Source organism: Perissodus microlepis, chromosome 5 (genome assembly GCF_051167445.1).
Source record: "Perissodus microlepis isolate ML-2025 ecotype Zambia chromosome 5, ASM5116744v1, whole genome shotgun sequence".
NCBI lineage: Eukaryota > Metazoa > Chordata > Actinopteri > Cichliformes > Cichlidae > Perissodus > Perissodus microlepis.
Window position 1 is genome coordinate 13,367,537 of NC_140465.1, and position 21,430 is coordinate 13,388,966.

General features: G+C 43.6%; 2 protein-coding genes across 5 annotated transcripts in view; both read left to right on the forward strand.

Moving 5' to 3' along the window:
- The first annotated feature begins 2,895 nt into the window (after nucleotides 1–2,895).
- On the forward strand, nucleotides 2,896–14,065 carry eif4ba (eukaryotic translation initiation factor 4Ba). 2 transcript variants are annotated; one of them, XM_084927985.1, is made up of 15 exons: nucleotides 2,896–2,988; nucleotides 4,727–4,867; nucleotides 6,031–6,236; nucleotides 6,690–6,806; nucleotides 6,924–6,978; nucleotides 7,106–7,252; nucleotides 7,679–7,801; nucleotides 7,958–8,215; nucleotides 8,328–8,589; nucleotides 11,206–11,294; nucleotides 11,388–11,649; nucleotides 11,798–11,835; nucleotides 12,893–13,022; nucleotides 13,407–13,479; nucleotides 13,568–14,065. In XM_084927985.1, the coding sequence occupies exons 1-15, from the start codon at nucleotides 2,976–2,978 to the stop codon at nucleotides 13,643–13,645; spliced, it is 1,992 nt and encodes a 663-aa protein (XP_084784111.1). In that variant the 5' UTR covers nucleotides 2,896–2,975; the 3' UTR covers nucleotides 13,646–14,065. The 2 variants fall into 2 exon arrangements, with proteins under 2 accessions (XP_084784111.1, XP_084784112.1); XM_084927986.1 differs by lacking the exon at nucleotides 12,893–13,022.
- Nucleotides 14,066–18,627: 4,562 nt separating this feature from the next.
- LOC146386724 (tensin-2-like) overlaps nucleotides 18,628–21,430 on the forward strand; it is a 30,886-nt gene continuing 28,083 nt past the window's right edge. For 2 of the 3 annotated variants that reach the window (XM_084927977.1, XM_084927978.1), the window contains exon 1: nucleotides 18,628–19,073. In XM_084927977.1, the coding sequence (XP_084784103.1) occupies nucleotides 18,951–19,073 (123 nt within the window). In that variant the 5' untranslated portion in view covers nucleotides 18,628–18,950. The remainder of the gene's footprint in view (nucleotides 19,074–21,430) is intronic. The other variant, XM_084927979.1, reaches the window with a different exon arrangement.

Here is a 21,430-nt window from a genome sequence, read left to right on the forward strand (position 1 = left end):
CTAGCCAATCATTTTACGTTTCCGCGGATAGTAGGCGGGCCCAGGTACATACGTTCTTTCAGTGTTGCCAACTTAGCGACTTACTCTCAAAAAGCAGCGGGTGCTGTAACGCAGTCAGTTCTTCTTTTACTCTTTTACTCTTATGCTGTTTTGTGGATCACAAGGTTTAAAACTACTTATAAACACACACACAAAGTAACTCCACCAGAGTGCCTATTTCGGGTCACTTTTGCCGGTCCAAGCCCGGGTAAAGGAGCAGGATTGGAATTGTGACATTAAAAAAAACAATAATTGCTAAAAGAAATTTAATTTGTAGTTCTAAATAAACTCTAAATGCATTTAGGACGTTTTTTACTCACTTTATGTCTCTTCCACGATGTTATTTCTCTCCAACAACATAGGTTACAATTAGATTAGCATGACCAATTATGCAAATTAGGCGATGACGTCATTTAGCGACTTCTAGCGACTTTTAGGACAACCAATAGCGATTTTCCTTACTGAGGAGTTGGTAACACTGCGTTCTTTTAGAGCAGAGCTACAGATTAAAAATGCCTAAGGCAAAGCGGTCAAAAGTCTGGCTGTACTTCACAGCAAAAGATGCAAACTCAGCAGCCTGCAACAAGTGCTTTAAGCTGATACTGTGATACTGTCAAAGGAAGTAACACCTCAAATCCGATGAAACACCTGGCGACGCATAGCGTTTTTTTTAAAAGCCGAGAAATGCGCCGTATTTGATAGCTTGCTGCGAGACCTCACACCGTGCACATCTACTGCGGGTGGGTTGCCTGTTATCGGACCTGGAGTTAGCAACATCCCCCAAAAACCCGAAGAGTAGAGTCCTGGCCCCTAGCCCTGCCAGTGTAGCAGAAATGATGACGGATGATGATGGCAGCAGCAGCCGTTCTTCTCTGCGTGAGTAGCTTAATGTTGTTCGTGTGTAATTTACGTTGAGTAGGCTAACCACGTTATTACATTAATGCAGTGGTTCCCAAACTTTTTTCACTGGGCCCCCCTTTGTTTTACAGAAAAATGTTCGTGCCCCCACGCACGCACCAACACATCCTCCAACCACACACACACATATTTTGCTCAATTGCGGTTTATTTCACACCTCAAACATTTAGTAAATAATTAAGCAAATACAAGTAATCTGCAGGTAAGAAAATAAACTACTAACTCTTTTATGCTACGTCCGCACCTACACGGGTATTTTTGAAAACGCAGCTGTTTTGTCCACATGTAAACGGCGTTTGGAATCACCGAAAACTGAGATTTTTTAAAACTCATTTTTTTGCGTTTAAGTGTGGACAAGGAATACAGAGTTCGTCATGCAACGTCAAAGGTATGTGCCTTTTTTCACGTCAGCTGTGCACCACGTTATTGTTTACATGAGAGGAATTGCAGAATGGCAGATAAACAGTATTTTGTCTCTATCTTCAGGTTTTACACTTACATATAAACACGCAGTTAATGTCCCTCTATTTAGAAAGGCAGAGGCGTCACGGTTTAATTCTTTTACATGTAGTTGTTTTTTCCCTGTGTAATAATATTCAACATTGCTATCAATAATTTTTTCACAAAAATGCCTCTCTGTGCAAAATGGGTTTAAAAACATAAACAGCTGTGGGACACTGTTTGTCCGTGATTTAGACAGGGGAAACAAATCGTGGCAGGATCAGCCTGATATTATTTGTATCCCACTGTAACTTTACTGTACAAAGAGCTAACATCTCCAAAATGTCAGGAGTAGTTAGTCACTACAACAAGTGTTTGTGAACTAAAAATCAAGAATGTGGGATACTGTTTGTCTGTGATTTGGAGAGCCCAGCGCTGCTCCCGACATAGGAAAGACCAATTATGCAGGGGAGACCTACCTTGGCACGAACGGGTTGGCAGGTGAAGCCAAAGGGAAGATATGCTTCACCATATTTTCTAGTCTTTGGCTTAGAATGAAGTTGGTTTGGAAACATATTCAGCGATGCTTCATCTCCTGCTTTGCGTTTGTGTGGGCGCCCCATGCTAGCAGTGTCCAAGCAGGGGGCGGGCCCCACACTTTGGGAAGGTCTGCATTAATGCATGTAAACTAGCAAACACCGTTGTAGTTACATGCGGCTGTCTTCTTGTTTGATGGCAGATACTCCCTTCACCCTGGCCAAAAAGGCTAAAATGACCAAAGAAAAAGTGGAAAACAGATAAACATGAGAGGTTTTTGGACAAAATTTGTGTTTTTTCCATTGTTTAAGCACTGCTTCCAGCCAACAGTGATACCATATATGCTCTATAGCTGCAGAAAAGGCTAACATTGTTATCAGCTGAACATGAGAGGTTTTTGGACCAATTTTGTGTTCTCCATTCTTTAAGCACAGGTTTGAGCACCGTTTAAGCACCGGCACCGTTTCAAAAGTACCGGTTTGGTACTGGTATCGGATAAAACCTAAACGATACCCATCCCTACCAAGGAGTGGCTATAACCTTGGATGATATAATCATAAAACCAGCATAATATAACTGATAGCTGGCAGTTATTCAAACCTGTACATAAGATGCAAGCCATCATGAAGAGCTGATATAAAGTTAACTACTTTAACCAAAAAAATGCTACTTGGACGGTTTTTATTATTATGTTTTAGGGTAAAAAACCGAAAACTCAGCAAAGTTCTGTAATCACTGGGACACGGGTCAGTACTTAATGGCTTATTACCACTAATTCATTAGAATTTTAAGCAAAAAAAATCAGAAAAGGTGGATTGAAATTGCTATAAGATTAAAATAAATACACAGCTGGGAAAGCTGCAGCCAGTTCGGTGACAAATACGACAAATATTGAGCAGAGCACGGAGCAGCGGTGCAGCAGATGTGGGTCAGCAAGTAAACAAGGGAGGAGACAAGGCTCTCGTGGACGACAATGCGCGCTCCCGATAATAAACCTCTGACGCCTTCATCCGGGAACTACTACGAACTCGCTCTCCAACATGGCGGCGTCAGGTGAGGTTTATGTGGGTGAGCGATCCGGGTTGGTTCGGGGGAGAATTTAAGAGGATTTTACCTCAATGCAACTTAACACCTGAAGTTTGATGGTTGTTTTTTCTTCGCTTTATCGCTCCGCGTCGTTGTCTCGCGTGTATAAAAGGGGTTCCCGGTTGTTTTGGGCTCGGTAAAGACGATACTGCCAGACAGGCGAATGAACGGAGCAACGACTAGCATAAATGTGAACGTTGTAACCTCCCGAGAACTTGTAGCATTTACCTCTGGGCACGGTTACTGCGGCTACTGAAGTCCGCTTTTGACTTTAAGCGTTGTTGTGCGCAGTGGACGTGGTTGACAGGCTGTGAAATGTTCGGAACTGCGTGCAGAGCTGGCACATTGTATGACCGTAGCGGGTTTCGCCGTGGCGCTCAGAGCAAGATAAGCGCCGGGCGCAAGCGCGATGTGTGGAGGAGGGGTCGGGCCGAGGAGTCCGGGCTGCCCGAGGAGTCTCCCCACGTGTGCAAGCGTGGCTGCCTGGTGTCGGTGTTTGATGAAATGGAGCAACTGAGCCTGTTTTGGCCGCATTCTAAACACTTCCCTAGCTCCTTCTCAACTTTAAGCTATCTTTTTTTCCCCAGCCGGCCAAGTCCTGCGCGATTGATGGCGCACTTGGATCGTGGCGCTGCGACGCGAGCTAGGCCGTAAAACCTAGCCAGCTAAGCAGGGATACTTCCCCCGTCAGCAGTCCTTTGCTGACTAAGCCCGCATAGCCGCCAAGACAAAAGCGATCAGTGTATACGACAAGCTAAAGACCCGTATAGTTACCCTAACAGTTTGACCGCGGGGGTTGTAGTTTTAGAAGAAGACAGTCCCGCTGAAACTTAATGTTACGCAGCTCTTAGCTCACCAATGTCACATAAGTGAGGATCGCTGAGCAGGCTACCACAGCCAATATTTTGCTTGCTGGTTTTGCAAAGTACAAGCGGTTATAGCCATTTTGATCAAACCTGACGGCCGTAAACAACAACTTAGTGTAATATTCTGGACCAGAGCTGTAAACAGTCCTTGTTGGTCTCTGCGTTTGTGTAGGTTTTGAAATAATGTGTGCAAAAGAATGTCCTGACAGCTGGGATTTTCACAATAAAGCTCCCAGCCAGCTTTCTCACCCCCTATTTTTTGTTTTTGTTTTTCCAAGTCAAAACCTGCATCATGAACTGTGTGCGAGCCCCCCCTCCCCATCCCCCTTGGGGGCTGGTAACTGCTGGCACTGGGACACACTGTCAAGAATATTCTGTGGTCTGTGCATGATTCAGTCAGTCAAACCTCAAAAACGTGTTGCAGTAAGGTTGTTTCGAAATCGTTATGGTTCTCACCTGACTTGAAGCTAAACAGCCTTTTCTGGTCTGTTGCACAGTGACGGTTGGACAGGCTGACCACTCCCCATTCGCGTGTGCGCAGTTTTGGTTTTTTTGTAGCAAAAGAAGTATTTGTTATCACACGCACACTGGGGCCCACTCTTATCTTGCTTGGTTGTACATCATCTCACTACTAAACCTTAAAAATAGCGTCACTATTTAAACAGCAGCTCTCATTTAAGGCAAGTTTTAGTTTTTTTTTTTTTTAACTGTTGAGATGCTGCAGTTTCTGGTAGTTTAGTCTGCAGCTATTCCATATGTTACTTTGTAAGGGACTTCCATAGAGAGACGTCCACAATGGGCAAGGTAACCATTACTTACTCTTGTGTTCTTCCCTACAGCTAAGAAGAAGAATAAGAAGGGGAAGACCCTCACTTTGACTGACTTTCTTGCGGAGGACAGTGGAGGCAGCAGCGTCGCCCCCAGCTATCCGACCAAGTCCACAAGCTGGGCGGATGAGACGGATGACCTGGACGGAGATGGTGAGCACACACTGAAATGCACACAGGGATCGGAATATCTTAGCAGCATTTCATAACAGTAGGTGAACTAAAAAACAGTCTGCATTATGTTTCTTGGTAACGACTGTTTAGCTCTACCTTTTCCCCTTAACTGCAAATTCAAAACCTCTGAATTGAAGGCTGCAGTGTTTGTCTGAGCTATTTGCATTTGAAGAAGCAAGCTGCCGGCGTGGTTTGTGGTAACAAAATGGTCAGTGTAAGTCAGGTTAGCTATGCAATCAGTAGGCAGAGATATCCTTTTAATTGCATAGCTGTTGATTCAGTCACATGTTTTAAAGGAGATATTATGTATGACAAGCCAGTCTCAGTGGAAATGCCCTGAAAGCAATTACTGTAGTAAAATCGGTGTGCTCGCTCTCTCTCTTGTTCAGAAGATCTTTCAGATTCGTTGGGAGAATTGAAGAATGTGGTCAAACTGGCGATTCTAGTAACACATGTAGTCGAACATGTGGCAGGATGTGAAATGTGCTGCAGAGTGTTTAAATGAAAATGAGCTGGGTGAGATATGAATAGATATGATATGCAGATATAAATGTCTTGTAATACGAGGGTGATAACACTAATCCAAGCTGGGGTTAGTTACATGAGGCATGTATTTTATTTATAAGAAAGTATTAATTAACATATTTACCAAGTCAAAGTTTGGTTTTTATGCAGCGTCAGTGGCAATGCCCTGTTGTTTGTATGTTAATTGTTCCAGCTTCTATGTTCAGACTAGGCTATCTACACCACACCTGAGTGTGTGTGACCCTTAAACTCCAGTTTGTGTGACTAATGTGATTGCTGCACGCCATATGGGGGGCGTTTGTTTAGAAAGAGAGGAGCTGAGATGATGAGACAAACTGATGCGTAGTCGAGTCTGGATCATTAAGGGGAATGCGAACGCAGGCCAGTTTGCGCAAGCACTGTAGCAGGCAATGGCACCTAATGTTTGTTTTTTTCTTAAGAGTTTGCATTATGTAAAACAGTGATCTCTATGCAATGAGCGCTCTTGTTTTCTCACAGGTAACCCTAGTATAGGTAGCTTCTTTTTCTTTTCTTTTTTTTTAAAGTCAAAGCATTTCATGAATTTAGGAAGCTCAAATATTAGCTTTTATTTGAAGATTCCTCCAATGTCTCTGCAGTCTCGACTTCCTGGCACACGGAGGAGGACACGTACAGGGCACCACCCATCGACCGCTCCATTCTGCCCACAGCGCCTCGCTCAGCTCGCGAGCCCAATATTGACCGGGCCAGGCTCCCCCGCAGCCCGCCATACACCGCCTTCCTGGGAAACCTGCCCTATGATGTCACTGAGGACTCAATCAAAGACTTCTTCCGCGGCTTGGCAGTAGGTTTAGCAAGATATACACACAGCCATCACTCATAATTGTATATAACGGCCAAGGCAAATAACATTTAGGATGCCAGCAGTTCTGTGTGTGTTGGTTTTGCAGTTTCAGTTACATTTCAGGTTCCCAGATCATCACTTTGAAGTTACACGTGTGGCTAATTTCTGAAGTTTCAGTCCACATCTACATGGGGCTGTCCACACAGTGGAACACAACAGCAAGATTGAATTTGCATTTTAAAAAAGAACAGGATGCAGAGGTCCACTTTGTTATTCTGTTTGTTTTCACACTTGTCACATCAACGACACAAAGTTGTTTTTTTTGTTTTGTTTTTTTTCTCTGTTGTTATTTTGCATTTTGAAAACTTGGGTAGTGCGTTTCTGTTGTCATAGTGTAATTAGAGCGTTATGTTATTAATCAGTGTGTTTCACTTTAACTGTCTCTGTGTCCAGATCAGTGCAGTGCGTCTGCCTCGAGAGCCCAGTAACCCAGAGAGGCTGAAAGGCTTTGGTTATGCTGAATTTGACGATGTAGAATCCCTCCTCAGGGCTCTCAGCCTCAGCGAGGAAGTAAGAGAACCTGAAGTTGGAAAAGACACAATTAAACAGTCTGTGACTTTCACCAAAGTGCAGGAAAGATCAGTAAATAATAGTTGTAACAAACTACTTCTTTGCTCATGCCAACAGAACCTGGGCAACCGCCGGATTCGTGTGGATATTGCAGACCAGTCAAATGATAAAGGTACACTTTTATTCCTGGACATTTTGAAACGCTCATCTCTGCCTCTGCAGTCACGCAATGCTCCATTGCCCTCGTTGAAGTGTTCGATAATTTAACACAGCGTCTCCTCTCCTTTTTCACATCTCAGAAAGAGACAGCGGACCTATGGGTGGTCGAGACCGAGGTGGGCGAATGGCTGACATGGGTCCTGACAAGACAGACAGTGACTGGAGAGCTCGACCAAGTGCGGATGCTGATGATGGACCTCCCAGGAGAGATGATGCCTTCGGAGACAGTGAGTCTAATCTGCTTCTGCTGGAGCTTTATCATGATAGCATAAGATTCCCTCTAAAGACAAAAATATACCTAAATAAACAAACAGAAAAACAGAATGCTTTGAGATTATTGTTTTCCCATTTCAGTTACACAAATTGAAGCATGAAAGTTTAATTTCTGAGTATATTGACTGAACTAATTAATTAAAACAAGTCCATTAAGTGGCTTCTATTGCACTATGGAGAATTTTGTGAAACTTAGCCTTAGCTTTATGTCACAGCCCTGGTTTTCAGCTTTCAAACTGAGGGAGCAGGTGTTATTTATTTTTTTATTATTTTTTTTCTTTGTCTTTAATTTTGAATTGTTTACATAAAATACCTGTGTGGTAACACCATCCAATCAGCCGTTCAGTGTGTCACGTCCCATTACTTTCGGCCTAATGCAGGATCACGTGACCGTTACGAGTCTGATCGTCACAGAGATGGCCAGCGGTGGGACAGTGATCGTAATGAAGGAGGTCGTTACCGGGATCGCTATGACAACAGGGACCGCAGAAACAATGATGGAGGTTTGTTTGTATAAGTTCTGGAAACTGCTTCTTAGGCACAAGATCCAGATTACTTTAACATTCTGATCCTAAATAAATCTTTATTTTTTTGTGGTTGTATTTAGTGTTTACAGCGTTCTGTTTTCACGTTTCTTTTTTGGTCTGCTGTCTGTGTAGGTTATGACTCTCGTAGTGGAGGAGGTCGTCGTAACTTTGGTAGTGGTTTCCGCCGTGATTATGATGACAGTCAGGGTAGCAATGATCGCTACGGGGACCGGGATCGTTACGGAGATCGAGATCGTTACGGGGACCGGGATCGCTATGGGGACAGGGATCGTTACGGAGACCGGGATCGTTATGGAGATCGAGATCGTTACGGAGAACGGGATCGTTACGGGGATCGTGAAGACCGGCACGACAGGCGTGAAGAGAGAGGTGAGATTTCATTGTATAAATCCCATCCTTTGTCAATATTCTTAATTTTCAGGAAAAATCTTGTTAAGTTGTGCATTTGTGACGTATGTGCTTTCATCTTTTCCAACCCTAGCTCCTCAGCAAAGACCCAAGTTGAACCTGAAGCCTCGTAGTGTACCTAAAGAGGAGGAAAGCGCCGGCAGTGGTGGCACTTCACCTGCTGCCACTTCAAGCTCCAGCAGCAGGGCCTCGTCCATCTTTGGCGGAGCAAAACCCGTTGACACAGCAGCAAAGGAGAGGGAGGTGGAGGAGAGGCTGAAGAAGGAGGAGGAGAGACTGCAGAGGCAGCTGGAGGAGGACAAAGGCAGGGGACCGGACAGAAAGATGAGGGACAGGTGAGCGGGGAGGCTGATGAGTAATGTTTGACTGTAGTAGTATTGTACATTTATTACACCATTAAATTTTCTGCCTTTTTTTTTCTCAAGCACAAGTAAATTAGACCTAATGCAGAAATGGGAGAGCGCCTTTTTTATTTTCAAATGTTAATGATTAAGTGTTTAATGCTGACACATCCTGTGGAGACTTGTACAGCTTGTACAAGCTCTTTGCAGCCAGAGTCTCTGTTAAATGGACTGATGCTCAAAGTGCTTTTCTGCTGCTTTACCCCAAGCCTCATTCACACATATTCATACAAGTGCTTTCTTTAACTTAACATTCACACAGATGCACCGGGAGCACTTTAGGGTACAGTACCTTGGAGGAGCCAGGCATAGACCATCGATCCTTGCAATTAGTAGAGCCACAGCCGTTGTCGCTGTTGCATTAGAATCCTTCACTTCTGTTCTTGCATCCATCCATCCATCCATCCATTTTCTTCCGCTTATCCGGGGCCGGATCGAGAAGCCCAGACCTCCCTTGCCCCAGCAACTTCCTACAGCTTGTCCGGGGGGAACACCCAAGCGTTCCCAGGCCAGCTGAGAGATATAGTCTCTCCAGCGTGTCCTGGGTCTGCCCCGGGGCCCCCTTCCGGTGTGACATGCCCAGAACACCTCGCCCAGGAGGCATCCTTGTCGGATGCCTGAACCACCTCAACTGGCTCCTTTCGATGTGGAGGAGCAGCAGCTCTACCCTATCTCTAAGGGAGAGGCCAGCCACCCTTCAGAGGAAGCTCGTTTCTGCCGCTTGTATCTGCGATCTTGTTCTTTCGGTCACTACCCACAGCTCGTGACCATCGGTGAGGGTAGGGACTAGGGCTGCACAATTTTGCATAAAATGAGAATCACGATTTTTTTGCTTAGAATTGAGATCACGATTCTCTCACGATTTTCTTTTCCAGTATAAATATTTATTGCACTTATTAACTGCACATCAACTTCGTAACAGTTGAGACTGAACATAAAAACAATAAATAAACATAAAAACAACAAACGTCTCACGTTTTGTCGTTGCCGCAAAATGTTGTACTGCTTGAAATTCCGTCTCCACCGTTGCTCGACACTGCGTGTATAGAGCAGGTAGTGCAACAATAGAAAAATAGTTGCGGGACGGCACTGTGTAGCGTTTGTCTAGGGTGTTGATCATTCTCCTAAATCCCTCGTTTTGCACAGTGTTGATGGGAGCCATATCTTTGGTCAGGTGATAAGTAATAGCCTCCGTAATTTCTTTGTGCCTGCGGGAGTTCGACGGGTATAGGGAAGCGCTGTATAAGGTTCCCGTTATTGATGTTTGGGTGGTTGACCGGGACGGATTTTCTCCAGTCACTTTCTCGTCATCCCCGACGTGCTCTGCGTTGTTTTTTCCCTGCCAATTTTAGCAGCCAGCTTCTGTATCACATGGTATAAGGCTCCGCCCTTGTCATTTGTTGAGCAGGAAGAGTGAGCGCTTGTTTTCATGCAGATTACGTCCCGGATCAAAATGCGGTACAATCGTCGTCGTCTTTTCTCTCTCTCTTTTTTTTTTTTTTAAATCATTGTCATTTGGAAATGAGATCGCACATAAGTATGAATTGAGATCGCGATTTTCTAACGATTAATCGTGCAGCCCTAGTAGGGACGTAGATAAAATTGAGAGCTTCGCTTTTACACTCAGCTCTCTTCACCACAACAGACCGGTACAGCGTCCGCATCACTGCAGCCAATCCGTCTGTTGATCTCCCGCCCCCTCCTCACTTGTGAATAAGTTCTTGCAGCTCAGTTTAATTTCTGAGATGTTTATGGCATGTTTATAAGATCTGCCTGCAACTTGACGGACACTCAAAGCCTCATCTTGTGATTCTTGAAGAGAAGATTCAAGATGTTCTTTGGTTCACTGTTCTGTTATAGCTGCAACTCGCTTTTCACGTTGGTCTTGATTTGACTGCTTGACATTTACATCCAGAATTTTCAGATGTTTGTCTTGACATGTTTGTCTGTGTAATCAGTAAGTTAAGGCCTAACAAGTTGCTCAAGTTTTTACATATAATAGTAGCAGTGCCAAATATTTGCATGTTACACTTTTTAAAATCTCCTCGAAGGTAAATACAGCAACTGATATTTTTAATATCTGTTTGCAGCAGGGTTTGTGTTCACGATTGTCCACTGCAAAAATCTGCTAATCATGTCATTTGCATAGAGCAGAACTGTGAGGGCTGAACTGTTGCTCTTGCTTTACGATTGGTCGGGTCGTCACATTGCACTCGAAACAGTCCGTCTCAGATGCCCCACAGTCTCTGCAAAAACTCAGAAACTTGTTTGCTTGGCTTTTTCCGTGTTTTTAGCCTGCTTTGCTTAAACCTTGTTACCCCATTTGCAGTTTACAATCAGCCAAAACATGTCTTAAATTTTGTTTAGATTTAGTGTTTCAGTGTTTCAACTGTCCTTCCCCTCATGTGGTGTGAGCACTTTGTTTGAGTAGCTACACTGAAACAAAGTGCTTAAAATAGTGGTTTGGGTTTCAGACATCAGTGGTTTGATTTGCATAATGTACCCAAAGGTCTAAAGGAAAGAAAATAAAGATTTCCTTTTTGCTTTTAGGGACCCGAGCTGGCGCAACGAGGAATCTCATACTGAGCGATCCCGCACAGGAAGCGAGTCTTCACAGCAAGGAAGCACTTCTGGAAGAGGTGGGATGCTTCTTCACTTGCTTCCTTTCTTCTTCTCGATCTCTCCTTCGTCTTTGTCCTACTTGGGACTGAAACACTGCCTTCTCCCACTAGGGTCACGGTGTCGAGATAGCGAGCGCTCCGGTGAGAATGAGGTATTCAGCGGGGTAGAAGGTGGCTCCACTTCCCCTGGGTCCTCATCCCGGCCCCCCTCCACCAGCTCTTCTAAAGAGCCATTGAAGGTGATGCCTGCACCTCCTCCCAAGGAGAATGCATGGGCCAAGAGAAGTGCAGCCAGCACAGGCTCTAATGAGGGCGATGGTCGAGCTCCGATCTCCCCGGTCTCCCCAGGCGGTTCAGCTCCTCCCAAGTTCAGGTGAGCACTCACTGAATGAAGCCTGCAATGTTTAAATTCTGCTCTTGAATGAATGAATGAGTAGATTGTTGTAGATTGAGTAATTGATACTCTGAATTCCCTACAGCCTTAATATACTTTGCCTTGACTGTTCCTCCTTTCCTTTTAGCTCCTCAAGTTCTGCAGATGAAAGAGGATCTGGAAAGGGTAAGTGCTAAACACAGTGGGACTTCCCCCACTCCGAAAACAAGTTACCAGGGTGTCTCCATCGATTACCTAATGAAGAAATCTTAAAAAAGCACAATCTGACTGAAGTGAAGCAGAAACAGTATATTGCATGTCTTAATTGAATACAGTGAGTAATCCATCTCATTCCATGCTGGAAAAGTAAACATACTTTATCACACACTTGCGTTTGGTTAGGTCTTCCAGTCAACGAGGTGATATTAGGAGTTGTTTTGAGTTTCCTGTCCCCTTTGACTTCTTGTCTGGCTCTTCTCGACATCATCAGTGTATGGTGCACTTAATCAGCTTCAGCTGTATTTGCCCATCTGTGCTCTGAGAAACAAAAAAACAGCTGAAGCATTTGCACGTGCTTATAGAGTACATCTTGTAAGTACTGGCGCCTGAAAGGTGATGACAGAGTGATTTTTCAAATCCTTGAGTGGTCCAGGAAAAAGAGCTGGGAACTTCTTTTTGTTTTGTTTGTTTGTTTTTGTAGACTGTGAAAAGCACAAGATTCTCAGAAAAAGGAAGTGGAATAGTTCAGGACTTCATTTGTTGTCGTGCAAATGCTTTGTTCATGCATTTAGCAGATTTCCTTAGAAAGTGTTTCATCGATTCGCTTGCTCACTTACCATATGTGGTGTGCAGCTTTTATCTGTGCTTTCCACACTTACTAGAAATCGTGCTGAACGTATTTGTCAAAGAGTCTTGCTAGGAGCGGGTCCTGCTCAGAACGTGCATGCCGAAACACTACAAGAACAATAGTATCTTCATGGCTGTGGTGCCACAAGGTGGCTCTCACTATTTTCTAAAGTTTTGGAACCTTTTGGCACATTTTGCAAGCCGGCATCAGATTTCTCAGAGGCCCGTTCTTGTAGTGGGGGCAGTTGTGCACCTCTCATTTGGCCCTATATCAGTGACTAACACATTTTGAATCCAACCAAAGTAGCTGTTTATGCTGCAGTGCGTTGAGAGTGTAGTCTACTGTACACCGTCCACCAAGCCCCCCTTGACTCAACTGTCTGGCTTCTTCTTTAAGATGAGAACAAGGCTGATGGTGTGCGTCGGGACCGGGGGCCCCCACGAGCACGAGGGGGGCCTGCAGGGCCTGGAGCTGGGCGGGGGCGAGGAGAGGGGCCCAACAGAGACCGAAGGAAGGAGGCAGACAGGTTAGCAACTGCAAAGTTCTTAATGAGACAGGGAGGATATTTTTCAGGCATCTGTGCTCGGGTTACACAACTGATGGTGCTTTGTGGTTTGTTTGTTTTTTTATTTTTTGTGGGTCACTGGGAAGACAGGGTTTCCTGGTGTGCACATGAATGCTTTATCTGTGCTACACCAAATCATCATGATCCCCATATTGTAGCACAAGAAATAATTCATGTCAGAACTACATGAATCAGAACTGAAATTTCTGAAATGGCTGTTAATCTTCAGAAGATGAAAACAAGCAGATTCCTCTTTATTTATTTTCACCTGTGGCCATTAAAGGTTTCGCAACTAGTTTTTTAGTGCAGATACTTCCTAACGTCAGCATTCACTCTGACCTTTAGAAAGGACAACAGAAGAGACCGAGACTCCAGACCACCCCCAGAGCCAAAGAAATACGAAGAGACCCCAACCCCCGTAAGTCCTGTAGCTCAGCCACATCAAAATCTGTGTAAAGTTGCACTGTGCTGTCAAAGTACTGATTATTTTTCTTATTTTGTTGCAGAAGTTCAGCTCAGCCAGTAAGTACGCCGCTTTGCTAATGGATGGTGACCAAGGAGAAGACGCAGATGACGCCGATTAGAGGGAAAACAACGAGATAGAGAGAAAGCGATGAATGCAAGAAGAAAAAAATAATAATCTCACATAGCGTATGGGAAAAAAAAAATCTCCTCACATGGATGTGGCTCCTGGGAAGGGAGGGGGAATCATCACCCCTCTCTGTTTTCCTCCTACAAACCTGTCCATTAATTTCAAACCATTCACCCATCCCTCCTCCCCCTGCTCCACCTTCAGGACTCTTCAGGTTCTAAAGAATAGTCACATACTGGACTTGTTTTAAATGGAACAGAGGAATACATGACACATGAAAACGTGATGGATAAGATTGAATTAATTGTAATAAATAAATGGAAAAAGTGGGGAAAAATGATTTTTGTATATTTGTGGATCACAGGCGCATCTAATGACTGACGATGGAGCTTATAAACGTGTTTTGGGTTTTTTTCTCTCTCCTTTATTGACTTTTTAGAAATGCAAAACCTCATTACAAGCCCTTCTGTATACGTTATTAAATAATTTGATGTTATAGAGTATTTTAAAAAATATACAAGTGTACTGTTGAAATTTGAAAATCCCGTCTTCCAGTACTCATTATCAAGAGCATTGAGACAAAACCTGCTAATTTAAAAATTTTCCAATCATGTGATTCACCATTCAACAAATAAGCTGGTCGATGGTGTTAACAAAAGGATTCCCAAACATATTTTTGCAGGATTTATATTTTCACAGTTGCAGGGAAGGAAGGAAGAAAGAAAAAAGCCACCACACAATTTTACCTTGAGAATCAATTAAGTGCCATTATTACAATCCCCATCATTGTACAGATGTCCCTCTGTTTCTATACCTTAGAATTAGACCAGTTAAATGCTCATGGTACTCCAGTATCCAGTCACGTTAACAGATCTGTGTAAATCATTCATTGCCCCTGAAGGAGTAAAAATCTATGGAGAAAGGGTGGATTTGCCGGGGGGGGGGAGTGTTCATGAGGTTATATGAACCTGTCTTCCAATTTGTAATAAATTGGGGTCATCATGTGAAATCAAATAGTATGATTATTAAAGTTCTAATGTGGGAAAATGCAACTCCTCCCTGCTGCCTTTTGTTATGCTGAGTGGGCAGCACATACTCTCGTGACACCTACGGGATTTACCATCACCCGTGAAAACACGGTTGTCTATATGCCGAGTTGCTTCAACCAACTTTCTGCTCTCCCGGTGTGGTCTGTGAGGCATAAGATTTCCTCAGTGTTTCTTCAGACTCGGGCCCCCTGCTGAGGCCCCGGCTCCTGGTGGCAGCTGGTTAGGATCCTGCTGAGCTTTACACCCACCCACCCTCCTCCACACACAGGAGGTGCGCATTTTAATGCAAGAAGGGATTTCTCAGACTCTTCAAAGCAAACCATTCTTTGCAGCGGATATCAGAAAGAATACTGATTGACACCAAGGGTGTGTGTTTAGGCACGTGCAAATTATGTCTTAAATATTTATGAGGCAAAAATAGTGGCCATGATGTAGCAATGCCAAAGCTGGGAAGCAGACATGGAAAACAACACAGGTGTTTGTGTGTGTGCATGAACACACTCCACATTACTTCAAAGCCTAGATAAGAAAGAATTACAGAGAAAAAATCCTGGGTTCGAATCGGGACGTCCTCCCTGTGACTGTGGGTTCTCTCCAGGTACTCCGGCTTTCTCCCACAGTCCCAAGAGATGCTTATCAGATTAAATAGTGATTCTAAATTGGCCATAGATGTGAACATTTGTGTAAAAGCCATGTGACCGATCAACAGCCTATTCAGGGTGTACATCCCACCCCCCACCAATAACAGCTGGGATAGGCTTACAGCATTGCACAGTATGATTTCAGTGTTTTACATTTGAAAACTATAAGGAGAAGCGTCATTATCCTCTTTAAAGGTCATCCATGGATTCAGGTTTCACATACAAAATGTGACTTCTAAATTATTAAACATTGATTTCAATCAATAATCATTCACATTTATAAAGCGCTTAATAGTGCACCAGCTGCAACATGAGATTAATGCTTAAGCATGCATCCTTCAGAACAAGGGTCTCAAACTATATAGATGTGAAGAAATATGATGCAATTTGGCCCTAGAAGTTCGTTTTTTTGTTTGTTGTTGAAGGCAATTTTAAAATAAATTGTTTAAAAAGCAAAAAAGATGATTTAATATGAGGGCAATATGAGCAGAGAGCACAAACATGTTGAGGGATTGTCTGTGTTAGTTCAGTGAGATAGTTACTTGTAAAGAAAACATTTTTCACTAGCAGTCAAAAACTAATGTGTACACTTAGTCTGCATTTTTATTTAAATACGAACAAAATGATAGCAGAAGTGCCGCCACATGTCTGGCCAGAAAGAGAGGACTAATGTGTCTATTTGGTAGCTCAATGAAAGGCTTCAGTTAGTTAAAAAAATTGTCTTCACGTTTGTAGTTTTGTCCTGTTGTACGATATTTGTAATTTTAAAGAAACAAACAAAACCCTACATTTTCAGAAATATTTGTGGGTGTTTTCTTGTTTGTTTGTTTTGTACTACTTGAACACTAAAGTGGCCCTCCAATGAGATGAGAGTGCAGCTCATTTAAGTTTGAAACCCCTGATTTAGATCAAACACTTTTTGTAATAGTGTTATTTTAATTGTCTCTCAGCCATAAAAGGCTGATGGGGTATTGTCGTCACCCTGCCGGGACATCCAAATTTGTGAATGTGACAACTTCAGAACAAGGCGACGTAGGATTTTGAAACGTATACAATATGTGCGTCTACTAAAAATCTCGGTCGAGTTTGAATATCAGTGTCCTCGACCTCAAGGTCAAAGGTCACGTTTTCTGAAAATCTTGTGAACACATCAAGAAAGATGATACCATAGGTGCATCAGCTGGGAGAGTGAGGGGTAGCATATTATTTATATAAACTGCAGTGCTGTTCCTTTTACTTGGGCAAAGATCTGAGTGCCCTTTCACTGTGGTACTCTGTTTCAGTGAAAACAGTTTTAACATTAACATTGGGGAAAACAGTGTTTTTTTACAATAACCTGTCCTGTTGAGCAGTTTTAGCGAGCAGAATCATGGTCTGAGTGCTTTGTTGTGCTGAGATGGGGAAGACAGAATATCAACCAAAAGTTAAAATGTTTTAAATTTATTTACATGTCACCGAGTGAAATATATGTGAGTGAAATTTAAATGACCACCAGACACCCTTGATCTGGAGCTCTGTGCAAGATCTTAGCTCACGGAGCTAATGGTGGATCAGTCCAAAACTTGGAACTTGATCTGAAGGCAGCTGGAACCACAGTCACCACTGGTAAAACTCTACATTGTAATAGACTGAAATCTTGCTATGGTCCCCCTTCTCAAGAAGGCAGTTGTACAGGTTCATCTTAAGTTTGCTAATGAGCATCTAAATCATTCAGGAAAGATTTGGGAGAAAGTAAAATGTGTAAAATCCTCCTTCCTTCAGTCAGAACACTGAAGATGGCATCAAAGGAGTGGCTAAAGAGGAAGCACATTAAGGTCATGGAGTGGCCTAGCCAGTCTCCAGACTTCAGTCCGATAGAAAATCTGTGGCAGAAACTGAAGCTTCGAGCTGCCAAGTTTCTGTAAAGAGGACTGGACCAAAATCCCTCCTGAGATGTGTGCAAACCTGGTGACTAACTACAAGAAAGATCACACCAACAAGGATTTCCCCACCAAGTACTAAATTATCAAATACTTATTTCACTCAGTGACATGCATCTGTTTATAACTTTTGTGTAATGTGTTTTTTTCTGGGTTATTGGTTGATATTCAGTATCTCCCCTTTAACATGAAACTACCATAGAAGTCAAAGCACGTTCATTTCTTTGAAAGCGAGCAAACTTACAAATAGGTCAAGTAGGTGATCAAATACTTGTTTCCCCCACTGTATCCACACATAACCAGCCCCCACACCTGTCGCCATGACAGTTAAGAGGATGGCACACACAGGAGGGTCCTCCATACCCTTTTCCACTTCACACCACAAAATGACAGAGGTTCATGTCCACACGTTAAGTTTTCAAAGAAAGCTGCCTTGATTTTATCTGAATTTATAGCATACAGATTTTAACCTCTCACTATCCCTGATTTCTTCTCACTGCTGCTGTAGATGCTGATGATTTGATGCCCAATTTAGCTCCCGGCCACAGATTTGTCTCACATTTAAACCAAAGACTGCTTTGTACAGCCTAACCAAGCCCTAAAAATGTGGCTTTAAAAAGAGTTTATTGTTGAAGCTTTTCCCCTCCCAACTGCAAAAACCCCCAGATTGAAGCAGTATTTTGTCTGGGGAGCCCAGTTTGAGGATTACAGTTGTGTGTGTGTGTGTTACAGAAAGAGAGAGCTGTAGTCTGAATTTAACGGGTTACACAGATCTAAAATTTAAGCACAGAGTGTGTCATTGTTTTAATTTCAGTGGAGAGAGAGAGCTGCATCCAAGTGAGGAAATAAAGCGAGGTCAGTGATGATGTCATTTGTCCTGTCAAACAGGGAGGTGAAGCTGATTACGTTTTAGGCTACATAAACGCCCATGGGACACGCCGAGATAGAAGACTTTTTCTCGAAACAATGCGGAGAGGGAGAAGAGTGATCAGTGCTATCAAGCCAGCAGTTAAGTTCTCATGAGCAAAGCCACAGAGACCAGAAGGATGACATGTGTGAAAGAGGTTCAAACTAATCACTCTCCCATGAGGAAGAGGAGCGTGAGAGGAGCTGCAGTAAAGCCAAAGCATAAGGGAAGGGTTTGACATCAACAAGCCAAAACAGCTGCCCCCTTCTCCCGCACAGCAAGGGAGGGAGAGAGAGAGAGACAGGGAAGACTGGAGGGTCTGTAAGTGTAGAGCACAAGACATTTGAGGGTCTGTAAGCTGGAGAGAAGGAGTTATTAGCAAGTGGAAACGGTGGAGGGGGGCGGGAGGGAAGAGAGAGGCGGTGAGTGTATGCCTGTATGTTTTCAGAGTGAAGATAGTCAGAGAGCAAAGGACGCAGGGGGAGTGTAAGGGGATGTGGGTTGAAGGGTAGGTTCTTGGTGACAGAGGGAGAAAGAGCGGTTGTAAGAAGAGAAGTCAGGGGGTGGAAAGTTATCTGGGGTGGGTTTCGAGGCAGGGTAAGCCGTCAGAGGCGAAGAACAGAGGTGTGAGGAGTCGCTGAGAAGGACGGAGGAACATGCTGGAGAACAAGAAGAGAGAAAACATGAAGTGCTGAAAGGGGTGGAAGAGAAGAGGAAATCACTCGCGAGGAGCTGAGGAAATTTAAAGATTAGAGGTGCAAGAGGCGTGTTTGCTGCAAGAATGGGGTGCATTCACAGTACGAGCACTGTGGGGATACAAAAGCACGCACATGACTCAGAAACTGGAGGAATCCCTGTGAAGGCAGACCCTGAGGTACCTCCTGAAATCCTTCAGCTTGCTGAGGTAAGTGAGTAACCATCAACACGCTGGTTGTGCACTGTTCCATCCTCAAACGTGTGCAGTTTGAAGATAAACACAAAGTAAAATCACGGGTCATTACAGATCAGCTGTTAAAGTCAGTTTGAAACACTCTAGCTCTCACTTTACATCCACAGCGCCCGCTCGATCTGCTTTGCCATTTGACTCAGCAGCAGAGGCTGAACTTATACACTCATCACATGCTTGATAACAACCAAAGGAATCCAAAGAATTGCCACTGTGTTTCCAAATTAGACGAGGCCTGGACTCCAGAGCTGCTCTGTCTCTCTTATGAAATATTCCAGCAGCACATCATAAACAGAAGTGTGCATACCGAAGGGATCAAAGTGTTTGGCATGTTCCTTTTAGACCTCTCTCAGAAGCTTGTGAGCTAAGAAAGCTAATAAACTGTAAACTAAAACCACAGTCATCAACAGTGAACCAAGAAAAAAAGGGGGGTATGCAGAGCAGCGGAAGGGAGGATTCATGCGATCGCTGTTAAATGATGTTCCTCGGGTATCAAAGGTTCAGGAGGAAGTGGTATAAGTTACTGTCTGGTTTTGACCCACCGCCTGCCTGTCTGCAGCCTCTATTTAGGAACATGTATGGATTTAGGTGCAAGCTACACTTCCACATGCATGAAGCCTCTTGGGAGACTTTTATGGAATCTAAAATAAAGGTATGCGCACTGGAATATGTGTGTTCTCACATGTCAGAGTAAATCACATTGTGGCATGCTCTGTGTCAGTGTTAGAAGAGAGCGAAAGAACAAAAAAGGTAAATAGGAAATGAAAAAAGTTGTGCATCTTTAATAAAACACACAGTGAAATGAAGCTGAAAGCTCAGACATCTGTGTGACGAGTGTGTAGTTTCTCTCTGATATTGGAGATATTGCTGGAACAAAAACATTAGATCATTTGCGGCTTCATATCCCTTGCTTGTGTTTTCCTGTGTGTGTGTGTCAGCGCATGCCAAATTATGATGACATAGTCCCAGCTGAATGGGCGGACTCGTATGAAGTGGAGAAGAATGAAGTGTGTGAATCTGTACATGCAACTATCAGTGCAGGAGGGGAAAGTTTGCAGTTGCTTTTAGTCTCGTTTTTTTCCCTCTCTTTCACACAAATGAAAATCTGAACTAATTCTCGTTCCTATTTTGAGCATTTTCATAGCTTTTAGAGGCGACAGCCACCTACTCCTGCAGGTTATAAATACCCAGCTAGAACTTGAGCACACTCCTGGCTCGCCACCTGCTCCCGTCCCTTCCTGGGCGGATTGTATGTCTGTGTGTGAGTGTGTGTGAGAGTTTTGTGACTCCTGGTCTCCAGCATGTCATCACTTGTGAGGTGCCGCTGAAAAAAGAAATGAGGCATTTAGTGCCAAGGAGGTGTGCGTGCATGTGTGTGTGTGTCACTGTACGCTGTATTTATTTACAGTGTGCGTGCGTGGATGCGCGCAGGCGTGTGTGCGTATGTGGTTGCAGCTGTATATTTTTGCCAATGTGAGGCAGTGGTACAGTGTATATTTCAGATAACTAAAGCTTTGTATTGAGGCACATGACAGAAAACTCTCACGACACAAAGCAGCATTACAGCTTCATTTTAAAAAGCGCAATTCAGTCCCTTTCTTCATCCACACGTTAGATGTGGAAGTCCTTCGGGCTCTTTGGTCAGTGGAGATGCCTGGAGAATGACACAGACTTTGGCTGCAAAAAACAAATGGGGTGGGGTTCTAATGCTGCAATGCAATACTGCAACACTGCTGATAGCCACGGGAGCCTCTGGAGACTGAATGTCCGCGCAAACAGAGATTCTTCTTACTGGTATCACTGCATATAAAGGGGGTTGGGCATAATCTAACAAACACCTGTGCAGCACAGCGTAGCTTATATTCAGTCCTAGTGTTGAAAAAACTCAGTAAAATTCATTAGAAAGCTCAAATTATTCAAACTTTTAAAGCTTTCAAAGCATTTAGCAAATCGTGCCAAAAAAGTTTGTGTTTACTGTCTGAGTCAAATGAAAATGACAAAGCATTTGTCAGCATCACCTCAGCTTTGAACTGTACTGCTTTTATGACAAATGCCTCGACAGTTGTTTGTGCAGTTCCAGTTTAAACTAAACTTCGTCCGTCTTGTTGTGCTCCAGTTATTTGACAGCGTTGTCCTGCTTGTCGCCCTGATCTTTTGAGCGTGGTGTTTAAAATGCTTTCCCGAATTGTAATTTTCTGTCCCTCTGTATGGAACAAAATCCTTTTGTATAGTTATATTCAGAAACACTCTGAACCAGACCCATAATGATGGGCTGCTAGAACAAAATCCAAACAATGTGCAGCAAGAGTTAAGCA